This window comes from Solea senegalensis, unplaced genomic scaffold (assembly GCF_019176455.1).
Source record: "Solea senegalensis isolate Sse05_10M unplaced genomic scaffold, IFAPA_SoseM_1 scf7180000012815, whole genome shotgun sequence".
In the NCBI taxonomy this organism is placed as follows: Eukaryota; Metazoa; Chordata; class Actinopteri; order Pleuronectiformes; family Soleidae; genus Solea; species Solea senegalensis.
In genome coordinates this window covers 146688-160456 of record NW_025320702.1, presented here as the reverse complement: position 1 = coordinate 160456, position 13769 = coordinate 146688, and the positions used below count along the sequence as shown (strand labels likewise).

The following is a 13769-nucleotide window of genomic DNA, read 5'->3' as shown; positions in this document are numbered from 1 at the left end:
CGGACGGAAGGATTAAACACTCGTGAGCTTACTCAAGTCACCAAACAGCTCCACTCCCAGTGCTGCATAGATAAAGAAGAGAAGCATGAAGAGAAGACCCAGATTCCCCACCTGCAGGGAGACAACAGGAAGAGAGAGCGATTATTTCCGAGGACAGAAATCCACAGCAAAATAAACCGACGACGCGGGACAACAAACAGCTCATTCCAGACAGAAAAGCAACGAGGGAAAAGGGAAAAACATGCTTTTCTAAAATTGCTGTCTTGGTAGTTAATTTTCTACCAAACCTAGTGACAAAGCTTCACTTTAGGGGTATGACATTGGAACTTTGCAGTTTTAGCCACAGGTTTTTAGCATTATTATTATTATTATTATTATTATATTATTATTATTTTTAAAATGTTACAAAAATGTTTCCTGTCACTAGCATTTTCCAGATGTGATGTCACAGCTGTGTTGTGCATGGATAATATCCTGTTGCAAACATTCCTGCGAGGTAAAATGATAAAGGACGTAGACGTGGATGGATTCTATTATACTCGTTTATTTAGTTATGGATTAAAACAGTTAATTTGAGGTAAAAATTAACACAATTTTACTGCAAAACCTTCATCCTTTCTGCATACAATATTGGAAATAAGGTAGGAATAAGTAGCTTGTTGTGTTCTGGGTTCAATGTTACCTAGAAAACGGTAAACTTTGTCAACCTTATGTGCGCATAAGAAAATGCAGTGAATGAGTGAAAATGAAAGGGAATTCTAATGTCAATGACTTTTATGGAACAGTTTTTGACAAAAATGTGGATTTTTTTTGAGGGGACAACCTGGACACACCATTCTGATATAAGCTTTAGGAGGAATGTGTTGTTTTTCTTTCACTCCATCCAAACAATGCGACATCAAATTGACCAACTCCAGCACTTTTCAAGACCACACTTTGCAGGGGTCTAAAAAATGCAAATAAACAAGTCTCTAAAGCAGGAAGAAAAGCCCCTGGGGAAAAGATGATTCCCCAGCCGAAATGGAAGAGCACATCTTGAAAAAAAAGAGACGCTCCTGGGATGTAATTTAAGGAAACAGCTTCTGAAACTGCAGATTGTGGTGACAACAATTTTTCTGTGAAGGAAGGCAGAGGAGGTGGATGTTATTCAACGGCGCTGACGGCGTACCTGAGGCAGGGCTTGCATAACGGTGTCCAGCAGAGCTCTCATCCCCACCGCCATCTTCAATAGCTTCAATACTGTAGAAACACACACACACACACACAGAGGAAAAAAAGTGTCTTAGCAATAGTAGGATTTGTCAGCCTTACATAACAGAACGGGGGACCTGTGCCAGCATGCCTCCTGTGAGGAGGAAAGGACACATCCTTCTCCTCACTTACAGACTACAGCCACAGTGGAGTCACACATTTCCTTGTACTGAGCAGCATTATGTTGTCAGGTCGCCTGAGTGAGGTCACGGCCTCCTGACTGGGGTCACTGGTGTTTTTGATGGGGCATGGGTGGAGGAATACAAGTAGATAACGAATATTAATGGATGAAAAAGTAACTTTCACAAAAGCTGAAAGCCTGAAACTTTCCAGACGCTAAGAATAACGAGTATTTTTAACAAACTTTGACAAGAAAGTGAATGAAAATCTTAAGTTCTAAAAAATACAAACTGTCGTGTGAAAAATTACAATGTACAGTGATTAATGTATCTGTGAATATGAAGTTAAATTGAAAATTATGAACTAGATGTGCGGCCATCTGCCTAGACAGGTTGGGGTGAAAGGGAAAAATGGGGGACAGAGGAGAGAATGGGAAAGAGGGAGTATATCACTTTAGTATGAACTTAGCATTACATTTAGGAAATTAAGGGAATAATGATAATATTGCATGAGCAACTTGTCAAAAAGCATAAATACATAGAAAAGTAACAAATCATATAAGGCACAAAAGTACTTAGATTGTACCCTGAAAAGTATGTGATAGTGGTGAATTTCATGATGTCCCACATGTCAGACACAGCGACTTTAAGGGACCTAAAATGAGAATCACAGTGGTGGTGTGTTAATGTAATACTGCATTAAAGGAGCCAGATTTGTAATCCATCCAAAACGATCATTTCCATCCTACTTTGTTTTTACACCTTCAGTAATCAAGACAAAACAGATGAGCCTCCCTCCCGCCTGTCTTATCTCCTCTCTCCTCCAGTCCTGTCTTTTCTTTCACGACCTGGACATTAATCGGCACGGAGCACACGGACAGTTTAGCTGCCCCCGTCCCCTCCCGCTAAATCCATCCTGTCTCTTGTTCTCGACATTCCTGGTTCTGAGCCTCCTCCTCCGTGCGTTTCCACCATTTATTCTCTCTCCAGATGCACTGCACACTCTCTCTGTCTCTCGCCCACCTACACCCTTCTCCTCTGTTCATTTATATCCTCCTCATTCACTTCATCACAATTCTTTTTGTTGCCCCTCTTCTTCAGACCTCTTTCCATCTTCTTATAATCTATTTTGGGGTTTGACATTATTCATCAATCCTACCCCATCCCTTTATTCCTCTCCTCTTACCCCACTCCTCTCATTTATTCCTTCCCTACCTAGTCTCACTTTCTCCCAGCATAATTCACTTACTGTCATAATGTGTCTCGGATATCCCTCACACTCTGTTATCTTTCTTTCTCTTCTAAATGCCTCCTTCTCCCACTTTTTGTGTTTGTCTGCTAACTGTGTTTCATGGCGCCATCTGGTCGACTCGCATCCTGCCCGAACTGCCGCTGTGACCTGCCATGCAGAAATGACATGGAGGGGAGTCCCAGAGATGAGACTGTTTACAAGTACATCTTAAGTGCACAGCATCGGGAAAGAGCACAGATACCTGAACTCGAGCCCACTAGGTTTCGGTTACATTGGCCGGGCCAGTTTGAGTACGTGTGTCATAGACAATTTTATTTTCAATTATTTTAATCATTGTCGTTTTCCAAGTTTACAGAACTTTGGAGTGTAAATTTCACAATACACAAAGATGGAAAACAAGCAGTTACCATAGTAACAGAGAGTCAGCATATCTCTCTCGCTCTCTATCCGCATCTTTTCAGGCTGCAGGATCCAGATCCAATTTCAAGGCCATTACTATTATTATCATTAGCACGAGTAGAATTGTCATGATTATTATGCTATGATTGAAATTGATACTAGTATAATTTTTTATCAACAATCTATGCTACTGTGTGTTTAAATACATGTACTACGTACTATAACCGATTCAGGACTGTTATGTGTAAACCTCGATACAACTGTTCCTGGTCTTTCTGTCCCCCCACCTCCCCATTTTTACTTTCACCCCAACCTGTCTAGGCAGATGGCTGCACATTTTTGAGTCTGTTCTGGTTTTTTCTCTCCACTGATGCTGAGAATTTGCTCATTGTGTGAATTGTGCGGTTTCTCTTCTGTCTATAATACTGTAAAGGTTTCTGCCTGTCAGTGTTGTGATTTGACGCTATACAAAAAAACAATTTAATTCAATTTAATATCATAGACAAGGTAACGCAAACTGAGTTAAAGAGTGTCCGTCAGGTTCGGGTCTGGCTCAGTTTGGACTTTCTCAGACCTGGGTCAGCCGCAAAGAGAGAAATGATGGATGGTGGATGGAAGGAAGGGCTGGGTTAATACCTCGTGCAATCCTCAGCACCCTCATGATGCGAATGATGGTGGGGTTGATGGGCAGTGAAGCGTTGACCTCAATCTCCTCCAGAGTGATGCCCATGATAGATAGCAGCACAATGGCCAGGTCCAGCTGGTTCCACCTGCACACACACACATGCTGGTTGAAAAACTCATACACCAAATGATCGGCCATTTCTCCCTGGTGAGTTATTTCTTTAAGGCATGAACATAAGTCACTTGACAGGAGTAAATAAATTACCTAGTATAAGACCTAATAAGGTATGGACTTTTACTACAGATGCAACAACAATTCACAGTTCTGATCCACTTCTGATCAGTACTGAAAATCAGTACTAATACTGATAGCAGGGGTTGTGCACTGTTACACATTAGTTGATGTACGTGCTTTTAGCACTAACCACACAAATGTAAAACGGAGAAGTGCTGTAATTTTCTGTGGACAATACGATGAGATTCACTGCCAGATTACAACAGGCAGAGCAGCCCCAAGCTGAGGAGGCTCCCACCCCAGTGCCTGTTTGTATTAGTCCACAACAATAATCCTTTCACAAGGACCCTGTTAAATTCTATTACTGGCTGTGTACATGAGACTGTGATGACACCATGGCTGAAAACCTCGGTTGTGAGGGTCAATCCCACTCAAATTTGTGCATAAGAAACCTTGTAATTTCTGGTAATTTTACTTTGGGGGGGGGGCCTTGAAATGCAGCTGCGCAGCTCTGTGAAGACGGGAACTACGAAGTTTTTGCCAACTTTCAAACCCACAGGGGTTTAAGTGCTCAACACACAGAAGTGATTCCAGGAGCGGTATCACTTTAATGGTCCAGAGACAACTGAATTAAGCCAAAAACTTTTGTCATACGCAGTTAACTAATCACATAAACACACAAGTTTGGAGACTGATAATTTTCCGGATGACAGTGCATGGGAGTGTGCAGACTATTTCAGTGTAATGAGGCACGTTAACACAGCGGCGGTAGTATCATTTTATTTTACTATATCATAAAGCAGTGTTTCCCCCCTACAATCTTATTTTCAGCAGCGATGCTGTTGTGCCACAACAACACGGCCCATTCTACTTTCAATCAAAACAGTTTTCAATTAATTGGCATTGTAGATAATTCCCTGTTATGTTTTGTATCTTAATTGGCAGCTTTTGGTTCAGACTTGCACACGTTATAATTGGAAATCATCAGTGGCAGAAGGATATTACCTTCTGTGGACTGAACAGAATACCTGTAAATACAGAAGAATGTTTGCCTAATCAACTTTGTCGATTTAACTTGTTTTAATTCAACTTTTTCTCGCGTAGACAGTATATTACTAATTTCTACGTTTTGATACCCAGATTGCAACAGGAGAAAATTCATTGTGATTGTAAAAATGTGTCCTCTGGGGGTCTTGGCTAAATGTTATGATTATCTGCTTGTGTGTACCTCTGTGTGAGTGTGTATTGAAGTAATATCAAAGTGGGCCGCCGCCAAATGCAAAACCATCTACTCTGGCAAAGAGATTGGACATCGCGGCGCTCTCGGGGGTCAGTTCTGGTCCAAAAACCACAAGGGGTGAGACGGCGTGTGCGCGCACGTGCGTGTGATGTTTGCTCGTATACATTTTGTGCAGCTGAGGCCGCGTTTGCGCGCGTTAGCGTGTGGTTTTCAGCAGGAAGCCAGAGATTTCGAAGCTATGAAATCATCTAAGGCAGCATTTTTTTATGGGTGTTTAACAAGGCCGTTTGTATTCATACAGGCCTCACTGAGAACCATGAACTGGAGCACCTTGGAAAAAGCTCATTCGAGCTCTGCGAACACTGCCTCAGATTTTCCACATGACTCAGAGGTTATAGAAGGGTGCCTTTCAACCACAAATCTATTAGAATATGATGCCAACTGAAATGTCAAAACCCTAAACTCGGAGGTAAATGTTTATACAGGATCTCTGTCAGATGTGGGTCAGAGGCATTAAGGAAATGTCAGGGTGTCACTTCAGGAAGCAATTGCTGAAATGCAAACTGACCTGTCCTTGAAGAAGCGCCGCAAACCGAAGGCCACCAGCTTGAAGACGGTCTCCAGCACAAAGATGAGGGTGAAAATGTAGTTACAGATCTTCAGCGCCTCGTCCAACTCCTGCGGACGGCAGGGAAATCGGTGAAATGATGTCAAAGATGAACAAACTGCACAAGAATCCATTTTAACAAGTCAGTAAACTCAGCAAGAAATATTCGGCTTTTTCTGCCAGAGGTAGCTGTAGCTTTAATCATCAAAAAACAAAACTGCACTGAAGCATCACAGTTATTTGTTATAAGAGCAACACTTTAAACTTGCATAAACAAGTGATACTAAAGGATATTTTTGCTTTTCAATATACAAATGTCTTCCAATGAAATAACAAAGAGCCCACAATGTAAACTGTCCTCTTCCTGATAATTACCCATTCCATTAATAGATCACTCAAAATGCTCCCTCCCTTATTCACTGTGCAAAGGCCATTAGAATCAAAATGTTCAATTTTTTTGCCTGTGCCCATGTGCATGTAAATACTGACCTTTAGCAGAGACACACAGGGAACTGGTCGCCAACAGGGATTTCATCACACAGGTGGTAAATTACTCACTAAGAGCTATAGTTCCAGTTTGTGAGACATCTCTTTATTCTGCTAATCCTTTAATGTACAACCTGCTCTACATCATTTTCATTGATGCTAACAAAAGAACCTTCTTCAGTGTGTCAGAAAGCAAGGCCTCATTCATTTCTCTTTTACTTCCTGTATAATGGATGCCCAATATTTTACTCATTAGTAAGCAGTACATTTGGATTTTGGACACTTACAAAACCCTCGGGGCAATGTCCCTCTGACAAACCACTGACAACCTTACATTGAACCCAACCTTCTGCTAGATTCTAACAGAGTCACAAAGGACTTGCAATGAAAAGTCCTTCCAACTGTAGACTAAGATATTCTATACTCTGATACCTTCTATTCTACCAAAAGATCTTCTCTCCTACCTGGACAACCTATATTCTACCTAAATACCCACTATTCTAGCAATAGACTTTCTATTTTATAAAAAAAACTTCTACTTAAAGAACTTCTATCTTACTCTGATATTTACTCAACCTAAAAATCTTCTATTTTATCTAGAGAACTTCTTCTACTTAAAGGTCCTATACCTGATACCTTCTATTCTGCCTAAAGAATTGATAACCTACCTAACTTTCTACCAATAGACGTTATGTTCTTCCGAGAATAACTTCTTTCAGTCCTTTTAATGAGGCCAAATGCCTTCTTCAGTACCTAATTATATTATTAACCCCAAGAACTTACAGTTCCTCTTACTTTACACTTCTCTTAAAACCGATGAAGAACCAAACTAGGAATAGGCAATACCGAAAAAGTTGTGCCAGAATTATGTTTCCTCTGTGTTTTTATCATTTTCCCCCCAGTCTTCCACCCATTATCTGACCTGAGGTTGCTGGTAGTGCTCCATGGACATGGTGATGACGTTGAGGCCTATGACGATTGTGATGAACAGGTCCAGGTAGTGGCTGGTGCACATCTTGTGGATGAGAAGGCGAGTGGGGGAGTAATCGGAGTAGTAGGGCTTGTTCTGAGCTTCTGTTGGAAGTGGGGTTTAGGGGGGTGGGGTGCAGGGAGTGTGGAAAATGAGGAGGAGGAAGGAAGGGGGAGGGCGTTCAAAAAGTGAGATAGGAGATAATATACTGGGACACTGTAAAAAAAACAAAAAGACCTGCTGTGTTGTGGAGTGACGCCAAGAGAGCTGCGTTAAAAAAGAGAGGCGGTTAGTGAAACATGAAACGCGTGACAACAAGTCACAATGGCTGACTCATAAGGAACCAAGAATGTACAGTTGTGAAGAGATTACATAAAAGGGAGGAAGATCAGATAATGAACGGAGAGAGAGAGGGGGGGAGAGATAAAGAGAGAGATACTTCAGCCAAGCCCTCCTGAGGTCTCCATTCATGACTAATCAAATCAAATCTCCTTTCCTCTGATCAACAATTATTTAAATTAACTCTCCCCTGAGCGTGCGCGATGGGAGATAAACAACATGGCTAAATCTGTATGTGTTCACGTCTTCAGCTGCTGTCAGGATATTTTGGGTCTGGAGATTTCGCTCCCTTTTGTCTCCCCTGAACATCACGTGACTCCCCCTCCCTCTTATCTCATTCACTTCCCTTGTAATCGGGAGAAAAGTTTCTTTCCCACAGTCATCCATCACTTTGCTCCTCACCTCCACTCCACCGTCGAGAGAGGATGGAAGGATGGATGGTCTGGAAGGAGAGAGGAGGCGCACACTATCGATCACGCCATCAGTGAGGGAGGGAGTACTTGGTCACATGGGATTGTGTACGACACGCATGCCTAATTAGTCCAGGTGTTGGGATGATTCCCAGATGGGTTTAGATGTACCTGTGTGTGTCAGGTGGTTTCACCATTGTACTGGAGAAACGGAGTAAGCTAACAAAATAAATACACCCATTCATCCTTGACGTTGAATATCAGACTACAAGATAACCCTTGTTAATTCCATGATCACAAATAAACACTGTTTTGGTCCTTGGTTGTTATACGTGTTAAAATAACAGCGGGGAAGTCCAGTGTCTTTGATTTAGATTGGCTCACATGATAAATTCAGTTTTAATATACATTTTCCCTGTATAATTCAACCTATACTCATCATCTCACACTATAGTTTTATGATGTGGCACACACTTTACAACCTCCTGAGGATGCTCCAGATTAAAAGAGCCTGAGAAATGGTCTAAGGTGAATCGACAACTTGTGGTGGTTGATATGTGACATTACGTGTATGCAGTTAACAGTTCATCAAGGCTTAAATATAATTTTTTTTAAAAATGTGACGTAACTTAATCTATTGTTGGCAGAATACAAAATAATTAGAGGCCTCATTAAAATCTGATTAAGTGCACCTTAAATTAACCTTAAATATGCAGCGATAAGCCTTAACAAGCTCTTTGAAATAAAGATTAAATGGTGCTCGGCTCACTGCACCGTTGTGGAGGTTGTTGCGGTTTGGCAGCAGAAGTCTTTCATGTGAGTTATTCTATATTTGTGCTTGGGGTCATCGTTGCTAATTTAACGGCTGCTTTTAATGACCGATATTGACATTCCGGGGTAGATGAACATAAAGGCTGGTGGACGTGAAGCTCCTGGTTTGGTGTGACTTCTCAAGTTAATTCTCTAAAGCTGGACTTTTTAGCGCCTCAGGTGCTGGAATATTGTTGACGATAGCTTTTTTTTTTTTAAATAAATAAATAAATAAATATATAAATAAAGCTACCCCGTTTTAGACATTTCACAATGTGACCCACTGAGGAGACAGTGATAAAGCAGGTTTGGAGTGCCTGGGGTAAGCCTGGGCACACATCTTTGAATCTGTGCTTATCCATGTTAGGTATAGCCCTTGTGGGACGCAACATTTCGGTAAATTCACCGGGAGTTCCTATTTACGAGATCCTCCATCATCTTTGGGTGAGGAACTAATATTTTTACTCTGCTCTACTTACTGTCTGCAGGTGCACGGTGAGCTCATGCACTCGCACATAACGGCCTTTGTTTTGTGTCATATACGCTATCCCATTCATCTACTGTGTATGTATATATATACATATGTTAAAAAAGACACTGATATCTGCAGCCCTGTTTACATTCTTATGCAGAAAATTAGATTAAGGTCAAAGTGAGATTGTTTTTACTTTCTCCCTCAAAATGTAATTTCAGAAGTAAGTGAGCGCTGGCACAGACCAGAGAGGGCAAGACATGGGGGGCGAGGAGAAAAGAAATGTAGAATAGAAACAGAAAACCTTTGGGCTAAAGCTCATCTAATCTGCAGAGGAGCAGGAAGGAAAATGAACTGACAGAAGAAAAGGTGAAAGTTTAAAAAAGAAAGAAAAAAGAAAGGCGAGTGCTCCAACTCCCCAGGCAACTCTGGATTCCATCGCTCTACTCTCCTGCTTGTATGTGAGGAGGGGAGTTTATTCTGCTCCTGCTTGAGTCTAAGTTCATTCAGGTCGCGACACTTCCTCTGCCACTATGCTCCCGTTCTTCACTGGTGTCGCACAAGTGTAGCCTCCTCTCTCAGATCTGACATCACTTTGGTGGATAAAGGGATGGACGTGAAGCACGGAGTGGTCCTCGTATTTCACACAGCGTCACATTTGACAGACCACGCGGGACAATAATCTCAACAGGGATTAGATCTCATCATCACCCAAATAAAATAGATTGTATTTTATTGTCTTTTATGTTCACTTGATGGCTGCCAGTGCCCATCTGATACCTCACTTTTTGCTTTTTGACTGTTAACATTGGGTTTCTACAGCTTGACAATCACTTTAAATGTATATAAATGCCTTTATTGACTGAGAATTGACTTAAAATGGAAATTCAGTGAAGTATTCTATGTGGCATTGCACTGCAAAACCCCTAATGTTTCTTTGTGTAAACTTCTGAGTTGTCAGGAAAAAAAAAAAGCACGACAGCTCAGCAGAGCTGACAGCCTGTGTGAAGGCTGGAACTAGGCTGAGACGTTCCCGCTCAGTTCCCTGTTAACAGCGATTCCGAGAATTCACAATACACCGCACTGACCTGGATTACGTTTGACAAACGTGTGGGTCGTCTTACAATCTCCTGACGTCTGTAAAGTGCAGAAATTAACTTGAGAGAGAGAAACTGACAAACAGCCGAAAATAACAAATGTCACAGATAACGAGCTTAAAAAGGCCGAAGACTGAAAACGCGCCGTCAGAGGGAAATGATTGTGATCACTGTGAGAGCGTGACGGGAAGTGCGCGTCTGACAAGATGCACACATTTCATAGTACATCGTACTTTTCGTTGACCTACATTGGGATCATTCATACTACAACATGTCAACCGGTTGTTGTCAAGCTGCACAGAAAGAGTGGAAACTTCTGCATCTAATGGGGGGGAAAAAAAACGGGTCTTTATACTGCACATTTGATCCAATAAAGTGGATGTAAAGGCACAGCCTCGGTGACCACATATAACAGCAAATGTATAGTTGTGTGCTTGTTTAACATTAGCGGGTGTAATTCGTGCAGTACGGACACTGGGAGTGAGCTGGAGCAGAACTGGAACACATGGCAGCCACATCCTGTGGACATTAGGCTTAATGTTTGATGACTGACTCAGTGAACAGTAAGGAGATCTAAAACCACTGCTGGAAACTTGCCCGAGGTCTGACAAACACAAAGAAGAAAAACATAAAGAATTCCCTGTCCAAAAACAACCCCCCGAGAGCAGTTCTCCTCCCTTTGCCCGCTGGTTCGCTCACCTTTTTTCCCGTAATGAAACTCTACTCTACCCTTACCTCAGTTTTTGTGCTTTTTGAGGTTTCGAGGACTGAGCCAGGGAGTTGCTTTTGGACGTGGCCGCGCTCAAAAACAAGATCCATACATTTGGCAGCGGACGTTAGGAAATACAGACGCGGTCTCTCAGTCCTTTCCGCGTTGGGCCGATGAGTAAAGAACACCATGGCATAAGACTATGGGGGGTTTTCTGTAAAGTGTGTGGGTGAGCGCAGGTTGGGCTGGTTGAGGTTCTGGAACTGTGTGATCATGTCGTAGCGGCAACTTTGGTGGATCTCTCAGGAATAATGTCTCTCTAGACGTGGAAGACTTGTTATAATTACATCGGTGAAAGTAATGGATGAGATGCTGACTTAAACTTGGGATCCTCGATGATGAAAAAGAATGACTGTGAAAAAAAGGAAGACAAGGCCAGGGGCTGTAAAAGCAGCACGAGTTTGTATTAGATGTTAAAAAAAAAACAAATGAAAATGTGTAAAATGTCAGTAAAATTGTTTATATTTTTATTTTTATTTATTTATTTATTTTTTTTAGAAGCTGCAGTTTAGTTGGACTCGGCAGCTGCTTTTATGCCCCCGTCCTTCGTGGTGAATGAGCTCAGTAGTAAACCTCGAGACTCAGTGTCTGCCAGGAAAAATATGTCAACTTTCAATGTCAAGGACTCGACGTCCCAATTTATAGTCCAGCAAACACAGAGTCTATAGAAACAAGTGTCAACATAAACAGTTAGTGTAAATCAACCGCAAAGAAAAATAACTGGAAGTCCTGAACGCTCTGCTGCTTTACTTAAATATCATAAAAGAGGAGGGAAAGAGACCCAGACAAGACAAGAATAAAAACAAAGAGGAATTAATTAAACTGGGGAATAAAACTGAGGAGCAGAGCAACTTGAGGAGTCCAGAGGAAGAAAAAAAAAGAAGGCAAAGAAAGAAATAAGAAAACATGACATCATTCAAAATGACTGGGCATGATAACGCACACACACAATCATCTGCGCTCTCTCTGAAACACACACACACACACACACACACAGTTTCTGGTTCACATGGTAGACTGACACACCTCTTTCTGAGTCATACTTGAGCAGGATGGACCAATTGAAATGGGGGACTGGATGGTGAAGGCAAGCGATTGGACGGCGTGAGTGGAGGGCGGAGTAACAGGGATAACAGTGATGACGAGGTACAGACCGATGGGAGGCTTTTTTTTAGCAGTAGAATGACACAGCGGTTTTTTTTTTGGTTTTGTTTTTTGCCCTTGATTGTCCATAGTCATAAACCCAGAGCCCAACATCAAGACAAACGCAGTCAACTGCGATACAAGCAACAGGAAGACAGAGATTCCCTTGTCTTCTAACTCCTTAACTCTCGAGCTGTGAAATGCATTTGGACACATTTCCTGTCGTAATCTTTCCCTCCTCTCTGTCCTACACCTTCATGCAGGACTTTTTTTTTTACATTAAAACATTCATCATATGGCTGCAAAATACAGATACAGAAGCTAAAATCCATCTCGGTGACATTTCACTCTACTCACTGCCAGTGAGAAATGATTTGACCTACAGAGGACAGAGGACGACTCTTAGGATGCTATTGTTAAGACAGAAACAGCAGGACTTTTGAGAGATAACCTCCTAAAATCTATGTGAACATGGAGTCTCACTTGTTCCTGTGCAAACATGGCAACTGGAGTATGTCGCGAAAACCAATACAACACATGGAAGAGGCTGAGGAACAGCAGAAATGACACTGACATTAACAAGAACTCTTCGGAGAAAGATGCACAAGTAGCATGTCTCTTGAAAGGTTACTCAGTCTGATCACTTCTTTAATCCAGACTGGCATATCTCAGCAACTATTGACTACAGTCTTTACAGAAATTCATCTCAAGATCTTCACAGAATTTTGTACCAACAGGTGTTGACTGCTTACATTTGTGTTTTTAGAGAATGGTCATGATAGCTCAAGTACAAATTAAGTGTACATCCATCCATCTTCTACCGCTTTATCCTTCACATCATGGTAGCGCTGGTGCCAAGCCCAGCTGACACAGGACAAAAAAGGGGGTGTACACCCTGGACAGATCACCATCATCCATCATCACCTATGTTCAATTTAGAGTGTCAAAGTTGCCTAATCTTTGTTTTTGGACTATTACCGTATTTTCCGCACTATAAGGCGCACCTAAAAACCTCAAATTTTCTCAAAAGCCGACAGTGCGCCGTATAATCCGGACGAGACGGAGCCGGGCATGTTGGATCCCGTATTCGCCCAACTGTTTAATTCGGACACTGAAGAAGAAGAATTCGAGGGATTCGCGGATGAGGAATAACTTGATAAAGTTAGCTTTACATGTTTATTTTGTGTGTTGTGTTGTGTGACATTAACGTTTGAGCAACGTTTATGTTATTTATATATTGTTATTGCTTTGCACTATTTCGAGTGTTACTATATTGTGATAGCACTAACGTTTGATTTACCGTAACAGTATCAGACTGTTTTTTACGTGTTTATTGAATCCAGGAAAAGTTCCCCTCCACTATGTGATATAAATGTTGCACTACATGTTATACCCTGCTGTTGTTAAAAGATAAACGAAATACCACATCACATAAAACAGCTGTTTATTCATGTTGGGAGTAAACGGAGTTGTCAGAACGCTGGTTTGTAATCTATAAATAAAGTTTGACTGACCTATCTGACTGTTTTGTTGACATTCCCTTTAG

The 13769-nt window shown here is 41.6% G+C and overlaps 1 protein-coding gene across 15 annotated transcripts in view; it reads right to left on the bottom strand.

Moving 5' to 3' along the window:
* Positions 1 to 13769, bottom strand: part of LOC122760011 (voltage-dependent T-type calcium channel subunit alpha-1G-like) — a 128031-nt gene that overhangs the window by 13009 nt on the left and 101253 nt on the right. For 11 of the 15 annotated variants that reach the window (XM_044015068.1, XM_044015070.1, XM_044015071.1 and 8 more), the window contains 5 exons: positions 7136 to 7287; positions 5689 to 5798; positions 3658 to 3791; positions 1169 to 1239; positions 33 to 111 (listed from right to left, as the gene is read on the bottom strand). In XM_044015068.1, coding sequence (XP_043871003.1) covers positions 33 to 111; positions 1169 to 1239; positions 3658 to 3791; positions 5689 to 5798; positions 7136 to 7287 — 546 coding nt within the window. The remainder of the gene's footprint in view (positions 1 to 32; positions 112 to 1168; positions 1240 to 3657; positions 3792 to 5688; positions 5799 to 7135; positions 7288 to 13769) is intronic. The other 4 variants (XM_044015058.1, XM_044015062.1, XM_044015066.1 and 1 more) reach the window with 1 other exon arrangement.